At 47.9% G+C, this 21654-nt stretch overlaps 1 protein-coding gene across 3 annotated transcripts in view; it reads right to left on the bottom strand.

The window, feature by feature from the left end:
• Window positions 1-695: 695 nt before the first annotated feature.
• GLIS1 (GLIS family zinc finger 1) overlaps window positions 696-21654 on the bottom strand; it is a 1570389-nt gene continuing 1549430 nt past the window's right edge. For all 3 annotated transcript variants that reach the window (XM_078673453.1, XM_078673455.1, XM_078673456.1), the window contains exon 10: window positions 696-1350. In XM_078673453.1, the coding sequence (XP_078529579.1) occupies window positions 1214-1350 (137 nt within the window). In that variant the 3' untranslated portion in view covers window positions 696-1213. The remainder of the gene's footprint in view (window positions 1351-21654) is intronic.

The raw sequence follows: 21654 nt of genomic DNA, 5'->3' as shown, positions 1-21654 counted from the left end.
AAGGTTGACTGGTCACTTGTCAGTTGCTTATTGGTGTTTTTGGGAGTAAAAATTATACTATTGAGGTGTAAACTTAACCCCGGACAACGTTAATGTGTAAAAATGACAAAGCAATGAACTAACAATATCACAGACTGTGCCACATTACGTCACTTACTATGCCTTTTCCTGGTGCATAATTCAGTCAACCCTGCTGCATAATTTGGTCCTCCCATGCCAGCTAATTCCAGTGTTCCTGACTCTAGCTCGTACTCTACTTTCGAGTAGTGAGTGTACACCCTCAGGGTGCAACACTGTGGGGTGCATAAATTAGGCGGAGCCACAATTTGTGCATCATTAAGAATTGTGGTTCTCCCAATGGACAATAATGTGCAACTTTATCCCAACCAAGGGGAGTAACCTAAAATCTGTCGTAATTGCTTGCTGAAATGACTGTAGACAAATTTCAGTTGGAAAAATTAATCAGGGTAAAAACCTCACCCTATGGAGCACAATGGCCCTCCGAGCCGGAATCCAATTTGGGGCACAAATTCCTGTTTGCCCCCTAAATGGGAGTGGTATGGTCCTTCAAATGAGTTTCTTTATGTACTGTAACAAGGATCGAATATTTATGTATGACAACTTGTAAATTGCATCTCTTTGTTTTGACCAAAGGCATTTAAGTATATTGAATATTCACATATTTCTTTCCAGTTTTTAATATTTTCTTGCAAAATTGGAAATACAAAAAACAACTGATAAAATAGAGAAGAGTTCTGTACATTTATATACATGAGGTCAGCGATATAAAATAATAAAACGAACATCAAAAAATAATGATATAAAACGTCAAGTGCAGTACAGGTAAAAACAGTTGATTGTACATGTAGACATTCTCAAATATAAAGCATATTTTTCAGGCAGGAAAAGATCTTTAGAGGTTTCTTTCATATAAGTTACATTTACAATTCATCTTTTGAACATATACGAGAAGGCTTCTTAGAAGTTTAATACACTTAAAGCATCAGATTCAAAGTGCCAAAGCAAAGTTAAAAATTCCAATATTTCCCTTATATAGTCTTGCGTATAAAACATTATCGGTAAATGTGAGGTGCTTGTTTTTTTAGGAATTCATATGGGAATACACAGTGGATACAGCATATGTACTTTGCATCACTGTAATATGTGCTGAATACAGTCAGATTTTTAACAAAAAAGGACAATTATACAAATTTTAGGTATCGTTGTAAATGGAAGGGATGTGGGTCAAACAATGGTCGAAGGCGCCATTTTGGAAAAATCCGTTTTCTTCTGTTGCATTTGTGACTCCGTCTTCAGATACACATTGTGCTTCGGAAATGATGCCATAGCCTGTAAGTAGAAAAACATTTTGATGTTAATGTATATTGGCTTTGTTTCAACATATTGTAAATCAGCTATATTGACTATCTGAGAATGGTTCATCCTAAACTGACCAAATCTCGAATTCTGGTTGCAATCTCATGCCTGAGCAGCTAGCAACAATGGTTTACATCTACGTACAAAAGTCGTACAATTCTCTATGTTGGAGCTATGTTGGTTGGCTGCTGTCCTTGTGCATGCATGACATATAGCACATTCCTAAAAGAATTACTCCAGTACTATGAGCTGTTTATGTGCACTATACAATAATCATTTGAACTGCAGTCACACAGTGATGCCCTCTGAGAGTGGAAACCCAGCTGTTGCCTGTCACGGCATTCTATTTTTTGTCTGCCAATGTGTTGGTTTTGCCACTCCATGATTCGGCACTGTTCTAGCCTTTGGGGGTTATTTACCAATGAAATGTGTGGGTGCACGCATGGCACGAAGCCTCAGTAAAGCATGGTTTCAATCTGAGTACCATTAAAAGGCCGCCTTTCATGTACAATGCAAAATTAGACAGGAGAATGCAAGAATCCATACGACCCACAGTAAATATAGATCGAACTTTGCCCAATGGCCATCTCTCCTCTCCCCACTTTTCTGAAGTCATTTTCTCCTTCATCTTCTTGAAATGAATGTTGGCCATATATCTCAGAAATAGTCCTAAAAAATGTGAGTCTGCCTAGCTCCACAATGGCAGCTTACACACCGCTTCAAACCTTGCTCTGAGCAGTGCCGTCTTAACGCATGTTGGTGGGTAAATTAGCCTACAAGGGATTTATTTAATCAGATATTTGTATACTTATTGCATTTAATGTTGGCAAGCTCTGTCAAAGTAGTTTGCACTTCAAATCTTCAAAAACAAATTTCACGTATTTACATATGAACAAATCAAAGAACAATTTGTCACACTGTATATATCCAAATGTTTTTTATTTTATATTAATCAAAGTTCATAATTTAAAAAGAGTACAAAATCATACAAAACACAAAGTAACCAGAAGTCACAATTGTATATATATATCCTTCTTTGTTACAATTGTGGACACCTTTTCACACACAATTATAAGGCAATATGGCTAACTTATTCAAACAACTTTGCCCTTGATACAATGATCAATGAAAATGGTGTTGTTGTCGATGTTTCGGTCTATCACTGTTTGCATCCACTGGACCATCTTCAGGACTGTTTTTAAAAATTACAGACAATGTTGAAAGTGATTTTTGGTGCTAGAATCCAGACCAATATCAAGTGGCTTAAAAGCCTACAACTTTTCAGCCATCATGGTTAGATATTACTTGAGACCCGGATATACTTTTCAATTTATGAGCTGATCGGGAACTGATAAATCTGTATTGAATGGACGTAGGTCACAAATTCAGTCAGGCTCGCTCAGGAGTCAGCATTTCTAAAAAGACGCATGGGCACGCTAGGCAGTTGCCCGGGGGCCCCAAGATCATAGGGGCCCCATGCAGACCAGAATTTAACACAAATTTTCAATTAAACATTTTTATTCCTGCAAGTGGTTGTGTCGGCAGGGCCCAGTGGACTGCTTTGCCTGGGGGGCCTATAATGCTGTTGAGACAGCCCTGGCTCTGAGCAATAGCCTATCACCAATTCTCCACCTCTATCATGCCCTCTGAAATTGAAATAACCTGGATTCAGGAAAAAAGTAGAGACCTAGCGGTACCGCTGAGTGACCGATGAACCACAGTCACACTAAATTCAGATGTTACATTTTGGCGAAAATTGTCAAAGCGCGAGATAATAAACATCCTTTGCAGGAAAAGTTCATGTGAATCACACACAATCTGTGAATCTTCAGTGGACTCTTCTACTGAATATGGACACCAACAATATTGTGGCATACTAATATGAATGAATGAATGAAACGAGATTTATAATGCGCAACTTAGCCCAAGGGCATCAAGGCGCAAGGCAAAGCCAGACTAAAATCAGCAAGTCTCAAAGTTACCGGATCCATGGCTTAATGATAAGCCTCACGGAACAGCCAAGATTTTAAATCTCTGCGAAACAAAGGCAGAGATGGTTGTGTCATCAGATCGAGTGGGAGGGAGTTCCACAGCTTAGGAGCCAGAGAGGAAAAAGCTTTCCCCCCATCTGGCCTTGGCAAATCTAGGCACTCGGAGGAGCTTCTTGGTAGAGGATCGAAGAGCTCTGGTTGGAAGGTAGGGAACAAGAAGGGACCTGATACCCTCCGATCCCGAGCCATAGATGGCCCCATGGGCTAGGCAGAGAAGCTTAAACGAAATCCTTGCCTGAATGGGCAGCCAGTGAAGGTATTTCCTTGCCTTGGAAGCTGAGGAGAGCCTAGGAAGATTAAGCACCAGCCTGGCTGCCGCATTCTGGACCATCTGTAATCGATGGACAGAGCTCTTAATCATGCCCACGTATAGTGCATTACAGTAGTCCAATCTTGATTATACTAATGCTACCGTCACCTGCTTCCTTGCGTCAAAGGAACGATATAAACCTATCTTTCTGAGGATCCTAATGATCCCACAGCATGTGGATACGGTTCTTCTAACCTGAAGGTCAAATGAAAGGGAGGTGTCAATCAGGACCCCAAGGTTCCTGGCCGAGTGGGATGGAAGAGGACAATCTCCCAGGGAGTCCGGCCACCAATCTTTGGACCAGATATCATGGCCACCGCCAAAGATCAAGACCTTGGTCTTTTCTCCGTTGAGTTTTAAGAAGTTTTGCACCATCCAGCGGGAAACTGCCTCCATACAGGTTTTGAAATTGAGGGCAGAGTCTTTCACCAACTGGGTAAGAGAGACCATGATTTGGGTGTCGTCGGCATAAGACAACACCTCAAATCCATAGGATCTCACCACCTTGGCAAGTGGGGCCACGTAGATATTAAAAAGGGTGGGACTTAAAGAAGATCCCTGGGGAACCCCACATTGCACAGAAGTGGGAGGAGACAGGAAATCACCCAGTTTAACTCTCTGCTCCCTTTGATGGAGAAAAGAAGCTAGGAGTCTGAGGGCAGGGCTCCCAACCCCCATCTCTCCCAGCCTGGGAACCAGGATGGAGGGAGACAGGGTGTCAAAGGCCGCTGTCAGATCAAGTAATACCAACAGGGTGATCTGGCCCCAGTCTACTTTCGAACGGATATTATTAATCACCACAGTCAGAGCTGATTCGGTGCTGTGGGCTCTCTGAAAACCGTGCTATGAAATATCCAAGAGGTTTGAGTCGTCCAGAAAGGTGGTAAGATGTTGATTGAGGTGGACTTCAAGTATTTTGGCTGGGGCAGAAAGCAGGGAAATGGGTCGGAAATTTTTCAAAACCCCGGGATCCAATGAAGCTTTCTTCAGGAGAGGCTTAACCCCCGCCAATTTCCAAGGAAGGGGAAAAACCCCTCCGTAATGGCAAGGTTAAGCACCTTTAGAAGAGGGGGCAAAATCACCTCCCTACAGCTCTTCAGGATTTTCAGAGGACAAGGGTCCAAGGGAGAGCCTGATTTAATCCTGTCGAGAAGGCAATTTGATTCTTCAAGGGTAAGCAGAGGGAAGGTAAGAAGGCTAGGCCCAGGCTCAACAGAGGTCAGTGCTACACTAATGGGAGAAGGGGAAAAGGGGGGAGCCGACCCCACGTTAAGCCCCTGATTGAGGGGATCCAAGGAGCTATGGTTATCAGCAATTTTCATATGGAAGAAGGTGGAAATCTGATTGCAAAGCTCCTGGGATTCAACTATGGGATCCACCTTCGAGTGGCCGAAAGAGAGTCAATGATCTTAAAGAGCTCCCTAGGGGAACTCAGGGCCATATTATCAAGCAAGGGTGATACATTATCGCCGCTTTTATTGGCAGGAAACTGCAGCTAAAATGGCGATAATGGGCTTGATAATATGCCCTTGTGAATTCCCATAGAAGCCCAGGTTCTGGTGTTAACCTGGGCTTCTATGGGAATTCACAAGGGCATATTATCAAGCCCATTATCGCCACTTTAGCGGCAGTTTCCTGCCGATAAAAGCGGCGATAATGTATCACCCTTGCTTGATAATATGGCCCTCAGAGAGCTGGTCAAATTGAGGAAAGAGGACTTTTTTCCTCGATGTTGGCGCCTTTTATACTCTTTCAAAAGATGTTTATGTTGTTGTTTATTCTCAGTGGAGTCCAGATTAGCGCGCCAGAGCCTTTCTTGCTTTCTGCATCCGTGTCTTAGTCCTCTAGGTCTATCAGAGAACCAAGGAGCAGAAGGGCTCTTCCTGGCAGAATAGTGAGGTTTAGCGGGGGCTAAGATGTCTACCGCCCCAGCGATGGAATTAGAAATCTGCTGCAGCTAAGTCAGTATCCTTGTTGACAAGGGGACTGAGGCTATTCAAGAGCGGTGCAAGCGCTTTGTTGTTAATGTGTCTGAAACTCCTTCTGAGTTGCCATTTCTTTGAGTCAAGGACAGGAGGGAAGATATTATCGCCTTTAAGCTCAAATGGCACCACAAAGTGATCTGACCATGCTAAGGGGATAGGGGGACAGGTCTTTAATCTCTGGTCATTCGAGAAAACCCCATCCAGTGTATGAACGGGCAGATGAGTGGGACCCTTCCCAAGTTGAGGTAAACCACAGGCCTGCAAGGAATCAATTAGGGACAAAGTGTCCCTTGAAGTCAGATTCTCTAAATGAAAATTAAAATCACCCAAAAGAGTGAAATTGGGTCTATCAATAAGGGGTTCTAAAAGCCTCATCAGGTCATGACTAAAAGAGGTTCTAGGGCCTGGGGGTCTATAAACTAAAATGCCAGAAAAAGAGATCGTGGGTGAGGAGTTGATTGAAAAATAGAGGGCCCTCGAAGGAATCAGCAGAAGTAGAAAGCTGTTCAATTTGACAAATAGAAGAAGCCTTACGTAGAATGCCCAACCCACCTCCTCTGCGTCCAGATCTATCCATTTTAGTCAAGGCATAGCCCGTAGGGATAGCCTCGACAAGGTCTGGACCGGAAGAATCCGAGATCCATGTCTCGGTAACGAACACCCAGGAGGGCTTCCTAAGCGACATTGAAGATAGAATATCGAGGGCCAAAATATCGAAAGGTAAGTGCATTTAGGGAAGTATAAATTTACTATTCCAACTCCACATTTACATGCCTTGAAGATAAATGTACCGTGTAGGTACATATATGTGGAGTTAGGTATCAAAAATCTAGACTGACTTACTGCAAATATTTTATTTTCGTTTTTCAGGCCTCGATGTCCTAGTGTTACATTAATAGTGTTCATTCGGTACTCAGGGGGCACACTTCTTCAGTGGAAATAATTGACCCTCTTTCCTGCTCTGTGCCAGTTTTTTTAATGAACCGCAAATGAACGAATATGAACCCTCCTTGTTTTCCATGAAGGAGCCAATAGATGTTGTGAGAAGTTGGCTTGATATATAGTGCTCACTATTCTAGTGATCACTTTGTATCATACCAAACAACCCTTATTGATGATTGGTTGTATGTCAACCTTTCAGACCAGCTATCCTAGTAGCATGGACACGAGCAGTTTCAGGCTAAACTCTAGAGGGCGTGTTAAGCCAGCTGTTTTACCATCACATATACCCCTTGAACACCAAGTGAAAGGACACCACACAAGTTGTTATGAAAATAAAGGATATTTATTTATAACAAGTCTACCCTGAACTCTTTATGAGTCAGGGAGCTAAGCACAATACAAAACTCTTACGAAAATACTTTAAGTTGCACAATTTACACAAATGCCCGAGGGGCACGAAAAACCATATACTACAAAAGTGGAATGCGAAATACTAGCAGGTAAGTAACAAGATCCAGAGGCTTCAGGATCGCTAGAACTACACTACTGAACCTTAAGATTACGAGCAGGAGGCCTAGGGAGATCGGGTGCAGAGTGTGCACTCTCACGCGGGATGCGGGACAAAGTCTATGGATGCTAGATTTCGTAAAGTTAGTGTTATCGGACGAATCCGACCAGTTAGGCTGAAAACAAAAAAGGATCTGGACACTTAGATAGTGAACCTACGTTGGAGCACCGAAATGCTCGAGTTACCTAGCCCAGGGGCTGCGGCTGCATAGGGTTCAAAAGACGTCGGGAATCCTCGTTACAGTCTATGGAGCCTGAAAGAAGAAGTTGCTGGCAGGCGACCAGTGATGAAGTTCGATGGGATCCAAGCCTGGATCGGAGTTGAAGATGACCTGAAAGCAGAGGGGACTCAGTTCTTGATCACTAGCCAGTGATCAGATGGGCACCAGGATGGCACCGGATGAGGGCACCTCGGCCAGGTGAGTGGGCGACGCTTGGCTCTGCAGTCTCTCGGACCAGGAGGCGTTGTCGGCGACCAGGATGGAGGGGCGAGCTGTCCCACGAGGGTGTCTGCTGTCGGCGCTGCTGAAACCAGGATTGGAGCAACAAGCCTTGGCATGGGCAAGCCCACGCGGTGGACTCAAGATGGCGTCTGGAGGGGACCAGGAGGGTCCAGGGTGCTCCTGTGTTGGAGGGGAGCAAAGGCCAGTCTGGAGCAACCAGACCAGCGGTGAAATCGTCGTGGTACGTCGTCAAGAGGGTCACTAGCCAACGGGCAAGTGAGCGGACAACGTGGCAAGCAGCAAAGAAGCAGAAGGGCCCCACGCAGATCTCATGGATGCTGGGAGGCTGGACTTCGGTGCTGGAGCTGCTTAGGGTTAGGGCTTCTCAAACCCCAGTGCACTTACTCGAGGGTCTCTCGGGGGTCGTGCTGGAGAAGCGTCGTGCAGGTCTTGAAGATGGCAGGTCCCACGGGTCTCGTCGCACCCACGAATCTCAGCTGTGCTGGATGATGTAGGTAGAGGTCAGAGATGGCAGGGAATCCGGGTCTCGTCGAGCTGGGCAGTCTTGATCCGGATGATGGACTTCAGCAAACCGCAAGAGCTTCGGTGGTGCCTGCTGGTGCAGGGTGGCTACTCCTTAGCCACAAGGGAGAGTCTTCAGAAGAGTCAAGAGTTCCTTTTGTGGAAAGTAGTTTCAAGATTCAAGATTATCTAATTTGGGAAGGGGGCTGCTCCTATCTTTATACTAAGAAAAGGGGCTGGCACGCGACTAAGTCCTGCCCTATGGGTGGGACTAGGAGGGGGGTGGTTACACCCCTCTCCTTTGTCCGGTCTCTCCCCAGCTCAGGGGCTGGTGTGCCCCAGGAACTGGTTTGAGCCGGCATATGCACAGTGAGCACCGGGGTGCCACTTGCAGTCACCTTCCTTTCAGCCCTGCCTACCTGGGATACACAAAATCCTGTCTGGGATGGTGCTGGCACCACCCCTGACAGGAAACCCTTTGTCCATGCCTCCGTTGCTGGAAGGACTCCCAGCAGCAGGAGGGCAAACTTGTGTCTCGGTGGCAGCATCCATTTTGTGGAGCTGAGGCTATGTCTGACTTTAACCGGGGTTCACAGTTACATGCATGTCGTGTCCCTCTAGAAGGGTGGAATGCTAACCCCGTCGCCAGAATTGGCGAGGGGTTAGTATTCCAATTCGTATGACACCTTACTCGACATGTTTTGATAAAGCTATACCAAAGTTAGCATTTAACCGCGAGGATTATAATGCACTTAAGAGTATATGGTATAGCGTTATCATGGAACAGCTATTTGGACTTGGTTCCGCAAGCTGCAAACGGGCTCAGCTCATGCCAGAGCACCATCTCACATAATTCCAAGCACTCTGCCTTCAGGATTGATAAGGCCTGCCATAGGAGTGACTGATAGGAATATATGTGTCCATTTTAGGGTTAGATATAGGAATACTATACCTAAAGCAAAGGGTGTTTACACCACCTTGCCCCAGCTGTTGTGCAGCCAGTTGTGTCTGTTTGGGTGGCCAGCCAGGGGTGGCATAATACATGCTTCAGCCCCTGGTAGGCCCTGGGTACACCTATGCCCGGGATACCTAAGGTATGCTGTACAGGGACTGATAAGGTGGCCCAGTACCAATTGGTAAAATGCACCTAAGATACATGGTTGTAATTTAGAGAGAGAACAGCTAGGCTGTGGGTCTGATTAGCAGGCCCACAGCCAGGGAAAGTCGTAAATCAGTGAAGCAAAAAGCAAAAATCTGGGGTGGCCATGGGATTGCAGACCCCACTCTCCTACATAACCCCCCCCCCAAACTTAGGGACATTAAACTAACCTTGACCAGGTGAGTCTTCTTGCTCTAAGTGGAAGTACCTGGAGAGACCATCTGCATTACCATGGTCAGTTCCTGGGCGGTGCTCCACTGTAAAGTCCATCCCCTGTAGGGAAATGGACCACCTAAGAAGTTTGGGGTTTTCACCCTTCATTTGATTTAGCCATAAGAGGGGCTTATGGTCGGTCTGAACTTTGAAGTGAGTACCAAACAAGTATGGCCTCAACTTCTTCAGGGCCCAAACCACAGCAAAGGCCTCCCTCTCAATAGCTGACCAACGTTTCTCTCTAGGGGTCAGCCTTCTGCTTATAAAAGCAATGGGCTGGTCATGACCATCAATATTCAGCTGAGATAGAACAGCTCCCACACCCAACTCAGAAGCATCTGTTTGGACAATGAATGGCTTGGAGTAGTCTGGACTCTTGAGAATAGGTGCAGTGCACATGGCCTGCTTTAGGTCATCGAATGCCTTCTGACAGCTAACTGTCCACTGAACTTTCTTTGGCATTTTCTTACTTGTCAGGTCATTAAGTGGGGTCACAATGGTCCCATAATTTCTGACAAATTTCCTGTAATAACCAGACAGGCCCAAGAAAGCTCTGACCTGTGTCTGGGTGGTTGGGGGAGCCCAGTCCTTTATGGCCTGTATCTTGCTCTCCAGAGGTTGAACTTGGCCCCCACCTAAAAGGTGGCCCAAGTATACAACTTGACTCTGCCCTATCTGGCACTTAGTAGCCTTGATAGTGAGGCCTGCCTTTTGCAGGGCCTCTAAAACTTTCCTCAGGTGGATCAGGTGATCCTCCCAGGTGGAGCTAAAGACAGCAATATCATCTAGATATGCTGCACAAAAGTCATCCAACCCAGTGAGAACTTGGTTCACCAACCTTTGAAAAGTGGCAGGGGCATTTTTCAAACCAAAGGGCATCACCACAAACTGGTAATGACCTCCTGGGGTAGAAAATGCTGTCTTGGCCTTGGCATCCTCAGCTAACCTGATTTGCCAATAACCAGCTGTCAGGTCAAATGTACTTAAGAAAGTTGCAGAAGCCAACTTATCTATCAGTTCATCTGCCCTGGGTATTGGATGGGCATCTGTCTTAGTGACAGCATTGAGACCCCTGTAGTCTACGCAAAACCTCATCTCTCTCTTACCATCCTGGGTGTGAGGTTTAGGCACTAGAACTACAGGACTAGCCCAAGGGCTCTCTGAGGGTTCAATGACTCCCAATACCAACATCTTTTGTACTTCAGTTTTTATGCAGTCCCTGACGTGGTCAGGTTGCCTGTAGATTTTACTCTTTATAGGCAGACTGTCTCCAGTATCCACCTCATGTGTGCACCAGTTTGTCTGACTGGGGGTCAGAGAAAACATTTGTCTGAAGGATTGCAGGACCAGCCTACAATCCTGTTGCTGAGGTTCAGAGAGGCTGTCAGAAAAGACTACACCATCTACTGACCCATCATCAGGGTTCTGAGTGAGCAGGTCTGGGAGAGGGTCACTCTCTTCCTCCTGTCCCTCATCTGTGGCCATGAGCAAGCCCATGTCCTCCCTGTCAACAAATGCTTTGAGCCTATTCACATGAAGTACTCTGTGAGGGCTCCTGGGAGTTCCCATGTCAACCAACTAGGTGACTTCTCCCTTTGGTTCAATGATGATGTGGGGTCCAGACCATTTGTCTTGGAGAGCTGCTGGGGCCACTGGCTCCAACACCCACACCTTCTGTCCTGCATGGTATACAGTTAGGACAGCCTTTTGGTCATGCCAAGCTTTTTGAAGTTCCTGGCTGGCCTCAAGGTTTTTAGATGCCTTCTCCATGTACTCTGCCATCCTGGAGCGGAGACCAAGTACATAGTCCACTATGTCAAGTTTAGGCTTTTTGAGAGGTAACTCCCATCCTTCCTTCACAAGACATAGAGGTCCTCTTACAGGATGTCCAAACAAAAGCTCAAAAGGGCTGTAACCAACCCCCTTCTGTGGGACCTCTCTGTAAGCAAACAGAAGGCAGGGTAAAAGGATGCCCCATCTTCGCCTAAGCTTTTCTGGTAACCCTTTTATCATCCCTTTGAGGGTCTTGTTGAATCTTTCAACAAGCCCATTGCATTGTGGGTGATAGGGAGTGGTGAATTTGTAATTGACACCACATTCCTTCCACATAGCAGTCAAGTATCCTGACATAAAGTTTGCACCTCTGTCAGAGATCACCTCCTTAGGGAACCCCACTCTGGAGAAAACTCCAACCAGGGCCCTTGCCACAACAGGAGCTGTAGTGGTTCAAAGGGGTATAGCTTCTGGATACCTGGTGGCATGATCCACTACCACCAGTATAAATCTGTGCCCAGATGCTGTTGGGGGGTCCATTGGTCCAACAATGTCAATCCCCACTCTTTCAAAGGGAACCCCCACCACAGGTAGTGGTATAAGGGGGGCCTTTGTTGTGCCACCTGATTTGCCACTGGCTTGGCAGGTGACACATGAACGACAAAAGTTCTTAGTGTCCTCAGACATATGGGGCCAGTGAAAGTGTGGGGCAAGCCTGTCCCAAGTCTTATTCTGGCCTAAGTGACCTGCAAGGGGAATTTCATGGGCCAAGGTGAGAAGGAAACCTCTCAGAGTCAAGGGGATGACCAGCCTCCTGGTAGCAACAGGCTTGGGGTCTCTTGCCTCAGAGTAAAGGAGTCCATCGTCCCAGTACACTTTATGGGCACCTGTGGCATTCCCTGCAGCCTCAGCAGCAGCCTGCTGTCTGAGGGGTTCAAGAGAGGAACAGCTAACTGTGCCTGCCTCAAGTCTGCCCTGGAAGGGCCCCCTGTCCCAAGAAACTCAACCTGTTCAGGTTCAAGCTCTTCTAGGACAGTTCCTTCTGGGGTCTTGGGGTCAGTCTCCTGAGAGAGCTGATCCTGTTCCTGAGGTAGGGGGGAAGGGTCAACCTTACCTATACTGCTCTTTCTCTTGGTTAGTGTCTGGTCCATTGTTCCAGGATCCAGCACTAGTTCAGCTGGGCATTTCTTGGCCTGTGACCTAGTCACAGCAAGGACATGTGCTGACAAACCTAACATCTCCACATGAGTCCTATACTCCACATCTGACCATAAGGAGGATTCCAAATCATTGCCCAAAAGACAGTCCACAGGGAGGTCTGAACTAACAACAACCCTTTTGAGGCCATTTACCCCTCCCCAGGAGAAGTTAACAAGTGCCATACTATGGGAGGTAGTGGCATTGCTAGCATTGGTCACCAGGTAGTCTGCTCCCAGTATTACCTGGTCAGGGTCCACAAAGTTAGGTGTCACCATGGTGACACTGGCACAAGTGTCCCTGTAGGCCTGAGCCATTTTTCCATTAATCAAAGGCGTCTGCCTGTACTTGCCCAGAGTACTGGGACTTATTGTAGGGGTCATATTCATGTCCCCAGTACAAACAAGAACAGCCTGAGTAGGTGTTCTGACTAAGTCAGAGCCCGCCTCAGTTCCCAGGGTTAACCCCGCTATAGCCTTAGGAGGATTACTACCACTACTAACTGTACTAGGGGGTGCAGGTGCCTTAGGGGCAGTAGTGGTAGGAGTTGGGCCTTTCTTGGTGCACTCACTAAACCAGTGAGTATTACTTTTGCAGTACTGGCACCATGGTTTCTTCCGACCATTCTTCTTCTTTTGGGAATTCTGGGACCCACCCTCTTTAGATTGTTGGGACCCTGTTAAAGACTTCTGGTCATTTTGCTTGTTCTCATTACCCTTGGGATCTGCTTTCTTCTGGCCACCACCCTGGTTCTGGTTCTGCTGCTTGACCCTTGTCCTGACCCATCTGTCTGCCTTCTTTCCCAATTCTTGGGGAGAGGTCAGGTCTGAGTCAATAAGGTGCTGATGCAACAACTGATTCTGACAATTACTTAAGATTTGTTCTCTCATAATTAGATTATACAATCCTGTGTAATCAGTAACTTTACTTCCCAGTAACCAGCCTTCAAAAGCCTTAGTGGCACAATCTACAAAGTCAGTCCAATCTTGAGACTGAGTTTTCTGGGTATCCCTGAACAGCAACCTGTACTGTTCAGTGGTTAAGCCAAACCCATCAATCAGTGTATTTTTCAAGACTTGGTAATTGTTAGCATCCTCAGCTCTAGTAGTGAGGAGCTTATCTCTACCTTTGCCTTCAAAGGAGAGCCACAAAATAGCTGCCCACTGACTCTGGGGGATGCACTGGACAGTGTAGGCCCTCTCCAGAGCAGTCATCCACTTGTGGATGTCATCCCCTTGTTTAAAGGGGGGCACTATTTCACTCAGGTGTCTAGTGTCAAAACTCCTGTCTTTATCCTTAGGGATATTGCTGCCACCAGTGGAGACTACCCCACTCAACTGTTGCTCTCTAGCAAAGGCAAGCTTCTCTTTGGCAAGGGCAAGTTCTTCCCTCTGAATCCTCAGATTAGCCTGCTTCATCCTTGCTTCATGTTCTCTTCTCTGAGGGGAGGTCAGTGTCCTCTGGGGAGAGATCATCCTCCTCTGAGCAGAGGCATGAGAGTGCACAGAGATGTTGGAGTCCCTAGAATGAGATCTATCTCTTCTAACTCCAAAGTTAGGCCTGCTTAGGGTCAGTACTGGGGGTCCCCCAGATCCTTCCCTATGTAGGTCTAAGTTGGCCCTAGTAAGCCTGACTAGCTCAGGACCATTGTCTGCCTCATCCCCAGAGATTTCCTCTTCCTCCTCCTCCTCCTCTTCTACTTCTGTTTCAGGGAGGTTGGAGTCTGGTTCACCACGAGTACCTTCTAAGGGGGGCATGCTCCCATCTGTCTGAGAAGCTTTCCTAGCATCAAAAGTCTCTAAGAGACCTAACAGAAAAGGAGTGGTAGGGTTAGAACCCTGTTTTAGTTTCCTGGAGGTACACAATTGTCTCATCTCCTGGAAGCTAAGGCCTGCATATCTGGAAGTGACCTGTGGAGGGCCAACAGCCACAAGGGGAGTCTCTGAAGACTCTCCATGGGTAGACATGCTTCTAGTGTGGTGTAAGTGATGCACCTACCTACACTATGGGTTTGCCTACTGATCCCTTGCTAAGAGTTGTAGTCAAGGTGTGCTAAGCCTTGTTGCACTACAACAGCTGGTTCAGTAGAACTCAGAGTATTCTAAGTTAAGTTATATGTACCTGGGTACTTATGTGATCTTTCAATTGATATTCTTAGGATACGTGCGAGGTAAAACAACAGCAAGCTCAAATCCCACCGCTGCCACCAATGTGAGAAGTTGGCTTGATATATAGTGCTCACTATTCTAGTGATCACTTTGTATCATACCAAACAACCCTTATTGATGATTGGTTGTAAGTCAACCTTTCAGACCAGCTATCCTAGTAGCATGGACACGAGCAGTCTTCAGGCTAAACTCTAGAGGGCGTGTTAAGCCAGCTGTTTTACCATCACATATACCCCTTGAACACCAAGTGAAAGGACACCACACAAGTTGTTATGAAAATAAAGGATATTTATTTATAACAAGTCTACCCTGAACTCTTTATGAGTCAGGGAGCTAAGCACAATACAAAACTCTTACGAAAATACTTTAAGTTGCACAATTTACACAAATGCCCGAGGGGCACGAAAAACCATATACTACAAAAGTGGAATGCGAAATACTAGCAGGTAAGTAACAAGATCCAGAGGCTTCAGGATCGCTAGAACTACACTACTGAACCTTAAGATTACGAGCAGGAGGCCTAGGGAGATCGGGTGCCGAGTGTGTACTCTCACGCGGGATGCGGGACAAAGTCTATGGATGCTAGATTTCGTAAAGTTAGTGTTATCGGATGAATCCGACCAGTTAGGCTGAAAACGAAAAAGGATCTGGACACTTAGATAGTGAACCTACGTTGGAGCACCGAAATGCTCGAGTTACCTAGCCCAGGGGCTGCGGCTGCATAGGGTTCAAAAGACGTCGGGAATCCTCGTTACAGTCTATGGAGCCTGAAAGAAGAAGTTGCTGGCAGGCGACCAGTGATGAAGTTCGATGGGATCCAAGCCTGGATCGGAGTTGAAGATGACCTGAAAGCAGAGGGGACTCAGTTTTTGATCACTAGCCAGTGATCAGATGGGCACCAGGATGGCACCGGATGAGGGCACCTCGGCCAGGTGAGTGGTCGACGCTTGGCTCTGCAGTCTCTCGGACCAGGAGGCGTTGTCGGCGACCAGGATGGAGGGGCGAGCTGTCCCATGAGGGTGTCTGCTGTCGGCGCTGCTGAAACCAGGATTGGAGCAACAAGCCTTGGCAAAGGCAAGCCCACGCGGTGGACTCAAGATGGCGTCTGGAGGGGACCAGGAGGGTCCAGGGTGCTCCTCAGTTGGAGGGGAGCAAGGGCCAGTCTGGAGCAACCAGACCAGTGGTGAAATCGTCGTGGTACGTCGTCAAGAGGGTCACTAGCCAACGGGCAAGTGACCGTACAACGTGGCAAGCAGCAAAGAAGCAGAAGGGCCCCACGCAGATCTCGTGGATGCTGGGAGGCTGGACTTCGGTGCTGGAGCTGCTTAGGGTTAGGGCTTCTCAAACCCCAGTGCACTTACTCGAGGGTCTCTCGGGGGTCTTGCTGGAGAAGCGTCGTGCAGGTCTTGAAGATGGCCGGTCCCACGGGTCTCGTCGCACCCACGAATCTCAGCTGTGCTGGATGATGTAGGTAGAGGTCAGAGATGGCAGGGAATCCGGGTCTCGTCGAGCTGGGCAGTCTTGATCCGGAGGATGGACTTCAGCAAACCGCAAGAGCTTCGGTGGTGCCTGCTGGTGCAGGGTGGCTACTCCTTAGCCACAAGGGAGAGTCTTCAGAAGAGTCAAGAGTTCCTTTCGTGGAAAGTAGTTTCAAGATTCAAGATTATCTAATTTGGGAAGGGGGCCTGCTCCTATCTTTATACTAAGAAAAGGGGCTGGCACGCGACTAAGTCCTGCCCTATGGGTGGGACTAGGAGGGGGGTGGTTACACCCCTCTCCTTTGTCCTGTCTCTCCCCAGCTCAGGGGCTGGTGTGCCCCAGGAACTGGTTTGAGCCGGCATATGCACAGTGAGCACCGGGGTGCCACTTGCAGTCACCTTCCTTTCAACCCTGCCTACCTGGGATACACAAAATCCTGTCTGGGATGGTGCTGGCACCGCCCCTGACAGGAAACCCTTTGTCCATGCCTCCGTTGCTGGAAGGACTCCCAGCAGCAGGAGGGCAGACTTGTGTCTCGGTGGCAGCATCCATTTTGTGGAGCTGAGGCTATGTCTGACTTTAACCGGGGTTCACAGTTACATGCATGTCGTGTCCCTCTAGAAGGGTGGAATGCTAACCCCGTCGCCAGAATTGGCGAGGGGTTAGTATTCCAATTCGTATGACACCTTACTCGACATGTTTTGATAAAGCTATACCAAAGTTAGCATTTAACCGCGAGGATTATAATGCACTTAAGAGTATATGGTATAGCGTTATCATGGAACAGCTATTTGGACTTGGTTCCGCAAGCTGCAAATGGGCTCAGCTCATGCCAGAGCACCATCTCACATAATTCCAAGCACTCTGCCTTCAGGATTGATAAGGCCTGCCATAGGAGTGACTGATAGGAATATATGTGTCCATTTTAGGGTTAGATATAGGAATACTATACCTAAAGCAAAGGGTGTTTACACCACCTTGCCCCAGCTGTCGTGCAGCCAGTTGTGTCTGTTTGGGTGGCCAGCCAGGGGTGGCATAATATATGCTTCAGCCCCTGGTAGGCCCTGGGTACACCTATGCCCTGGATACCTAAGGTATGCTGTACAGGGACTGATAAGGTGGCCCAGTACCAATTGGTAAAATGCACCTAAGGTACATGGTTGTAATTTAGAGAGAGAACAGCTAGGCTGTGGGTCTGATTAGCAGGCCCACAGCCAGGGAAAGTCGTAAATCAGTGAAGCAAAAAGCAAAAATCTGGGGTGGCCATGGGATTGCAGACCCCACTCTCCTACAGATGTTTCGGAAGACTCTGGGTTATGGTCTCAGTAATTAATCCCTTTTTGGAAACACAGGTCCATTTCAGGTGGGTATAAAGACTACTGCCAAGTGCCAACTAGAACAGCCCCGCCTGGCATGCGTATTTCAACATTACATACCTGCTCACGCTCTTCGTCTCAAGCGCAGCTCCTGCTTCCAATTTCTTCAATAAAAGGAGCTCAAATGCATAGTCACTTCAGGGCCACAGGACCCCCCGCCCCAACATATACAACATCCCGCAAATAACACACAGACACAAGTGTTAAGATTGGGAAAAATTGCTGCAGGTTTATTATTACATACAAAATTATGTAATCATGGTGGGTTATCTTACGGACGATCAAAGGGCAGGCCGCATTCTCGCCACCTGCCCGCCTGTTGAGCCAATCAGCACAGTGGCGAACCACCCAACTGCTGCACCATTATGGTAATAAAACTACACACGCCCCTTGCGGGGCGTATCTAGGTAAACCCCCGGTTGCACAGGCCCACAACAGCCCGAAGGACTACTGGGGCGCCGACACGAGTTCCTGGACCTCCCATGAGGTTCCAGGTTAGGCTCTGGCACCCCTATGTGCCCGGTGAAGTACATTGTTGCACCTCTCAGCTTCCGGATCGCCCTGTAACTCCGCCTGCAACGAGAAAAGGAACACATTAAAAACTCCCTTATGAGCGCCTCCCTCAGGCAGACACTCTGGGTAAGAGGTAGGGAGGGAAAAGAGTGTCCCCGACGTGGAGCGCGCAACGTCCGGGGCGGCAAAGAGGCCTGAGAAATGGCGAGAGGGAGAGATATACCCCCCCTCTCCCTGCCGGCCGCCCCGGACGCGCGTCACCGACCCGCCCACATCCCGCAGAGCAACGCCTGCCCTGGGGAGGAGTGGCTGATGATATTACGGGACGGGGGCAGCCCTCCGTGACTAAGGGCCCGCCCTCCTGATGGCCACAGGGTGGCCTCGGGCAGGCGCATAGTCACTTCAGGGCCACAGGACCCCCGCCCCAACATATACAACATCCCGCAAATAACACACAGACACAAGTGTTAAGATTGGGAAAAATTGCTGCAGGTTTATTATTACATACAACATTATGTAATCACGGTGGGTTATCTTACGGACGATCAAAGGGCAGGCCGCATTCTCGCCACCTGCCCGCCTGTTGAGCCAATCAGCACAGTGGCGAACCACCCAACTGCTGCACCATTATGGTAATAAAACTACACCCCCCCTTGCGGGGCGTATCTAGGCAAACCCCCGGTTGCACAGGCCCACAACCGCCCGAAGGACTACTGGGGCGCCAACACGAGTTCCTGGACCTCCCATGAGGTTCCAGGTTAGGCTCTGGCACCCCTATGTGCCCGCTGAAGTACATTGTTGCACCTCTCAGCTTCCGGATCGCCCTGTAACTCCGCCACAGCCCGGCCGGCGGCCACCGTCGCCGTCCGGGCCCCCCACCACTTCGCTGTTTAGGGAAACCTGCAACCCTTGCTCTGCAGAGCATTTTGTCGGTCCAAGGAACTAGACCAAAACGACAGGTGAGCGGTGGACCCTTTCCACCTCGAAGCGACCTGATCCTGACATGAAAATTACATGCCTGAAGTAACCCAGGCCCTTCTGCCCCTAATCTGCAGATACCCCGGGTCTTTTTAATGCTTTGCAACCATCGTGTAACCATACCCGGTTACCTGAAGTCATACTTCCAGGTAAATGACAAAGTGATGAGGAGGGGCCCCCACTACTGAAAGTGCTTCGAATCGAACAATAGACGTTCCAGCACATGCCCTGCAGCTCAACCACACCCTTCACAACAAGCGCCAGCAGGCTATGCCCAGCAAGTTAAAACTCCTGCTGTACGCCGTTCTCCGCATAACATGGAGAAAGTGTGCTTACAATGCCGCTTGTGCAGCTATACTCGAAAGAGCACAGGGGCCTTGAAGGGATAACTACATATTAATTATATACTTGGGTGATGACTTTGCATATGCCAATACAGGATTGAACAGGTATGAACAGCAGGCATCACCTGCCCTCTCGGGTTTAGTCTGGAAGCAGCTTAGGCCACGCTACCTGTAGATAGCTTGTCTGTAAGAATGACAAAGACCACCACCAAGGGATTGCTGGGACAGCACCCAAGTGCCCCCATAAGATCCCGACCTGCAACATGACACGCCCGCTGACACCACAAGCCCACTGAAACTAGTCAGCAAATACCCCAGGGAACGAATCCCTCTACAGCAATAGTGTAGACTATCCCAGGTTCTAGAGGTACTACCCCTGGAAAGAGCCCAAGAGAAGAGGGGCCTCCCCTGCTGATATCGCTCCCTGATCAAAACCATAGTAGAACCAGCGCAAGACACTGATACCCACCACACACCTTCGCACAAAGCATCAACAGACTACACCCAGTAATGTACTACTTCTGCTGAATGCCGTGCACAAAATACGACTGTAAACTTTGCTTTGTGTACGCTTGAGCAACTATCCTCAAGCAAAGTACAGCGGGCTATTTTTTAGTGCTCGGTGCAAAATCGTATAGCTTGAGTGGTGGACTCACATTTAGGTAAGCAGCCGGTAACACATGCCCCCTGGAGGCCGGAGACTGCCTAGACCCTGACTGCTTAGACCCGGAGACTGCTAAGACCCAGCTGCCAAAATTAAATAGCTTGTCTAAAAAGTTGACTGACAACCCCCCGCCAAGGGATGAGTAAGCTGAACCAAGGAGTTCCACCTCTGAACTAATCAGCATATACCCCCGGGCAGAATCCCTCTTCAGCAATAGTGTAGACTATCCCAAGTGCGTGAAGGAGGAGGGCAGAGAACCTATCCTTGCCAAAAGGCCGAAGCTGTTGCCCAAAACATTCTAGCCGGCCAAGGCCACTCAAGCTGACAAAGGACAGTGTAGATCCTACGCTGTGTACACTCTATTTACATGAGACTGAAGGGGGTAAAGCTATCCCTCTGTGCTAAGAAGTTGTGCAGCTGAGTTCCATGCGGATCATACTCTGATCCCAGAGATGAGCTATCAGCACGCACAGTCATCTCTGACATGACTGAGCTATGCAGCATAACCTACACCCTAATCCTGAAATGAGCCCGTCGTGCAAAGCCACCACCCATAGTAGAGAAACGGACAAAAGGGTGTTCAAGTACCAGATAGCCATTCTGAGTTTCCAAGCAACAGTTACTTCACTTCTAGAGCAAATCTACAATGAGAGTCTTCTAGGAGGGCCACTCCTTTAATTATTATTGGCCGTCAGGCTCAGGCAGTGGTTGCACAGTTGCCCCACCAATACGTGAAATGAGTGTAACTACAGGCTGAAACCCAACCAACTACTGAAAGGCAGCAGGTTCTCCCAATCTGATGGCTCAGCGGATAGGCTGTCTTCCAGGATCCAGAGCCTTGGAAGCACAGACAGGCAACAACAGTAGTATGGCAGAGCGAAAGGACTATTGTCATGTGACCTTATCCTCTCAAGGTTGAGCTACGAACATTGTAGGTCCCAGGAAAGTTTACGAACAAGACTAACTATGCCTCTAGGAAAGGCCCCCGGAGATCGATATGCGCAGGGGGATATATGGACCTATTAGCCCAGTGTTAGACCTAGAATTAGCTAAATATCATAAATTTGGCACATCCTAGACAGACTACCCTATAGTCATACCTTGTCTTGACAGTACAGTAAGATGATACCCAAAAGTGAGAACCCCTCCCAATTGAGCGACTCAAGTGAAAGCACCGCAGAAAATCTGCCATATGTATGATATTAAGGTGCCAATATAAATTTCCACACAGCCATTAAAGAGTCACAACTCAGCTCGGGACTTCCCCCAGCACACTTAGACTTATTATAGTTCTACGGAGTACCTGCTCCACTCAATAGAACAAACCCATAAGACGCCAAATACAAGAAAAAGTGACTTAGAATTAACACATTTGGCACACTGATTCCGCGCTGTTGTGGTCCACGTACATCTGTTCTGATAGTCGCACTATCTTGTTTTGAGATAATGATGGATGGGGTCCAGTACACGCTCAAAATGGCCTTAGAAATGCGCCAGAGCAGGCGTCCATTCACATACATGTACACTGCGCGCACAACTACGCGCCTCTCCCAGCAATAGGTTGAGTGTACATATTGTCCACACTATGCAGTC

Source organism: Lissotriton helveticus, chromosome 1_2 (genome assembly GCF_964261635.1).
Source record: "Lissotriton helveticus chromosome 1_2, aLisHel1.1, whole genome shotgun sequence".
In the NCBI taxonomy this organism is placed as follows: domain Eukaryota; kingdom Metazoa; phylum Chordata; class Amphibia; order Caudata; family Salamandridae; genus Lissotriton; species Lissotriton helveticus.
The sequence above is the reverse complement of the archived record's forward strand: the minus strand, read 5'-3'. Positions and strand labels throughout refer to the sequence as shown.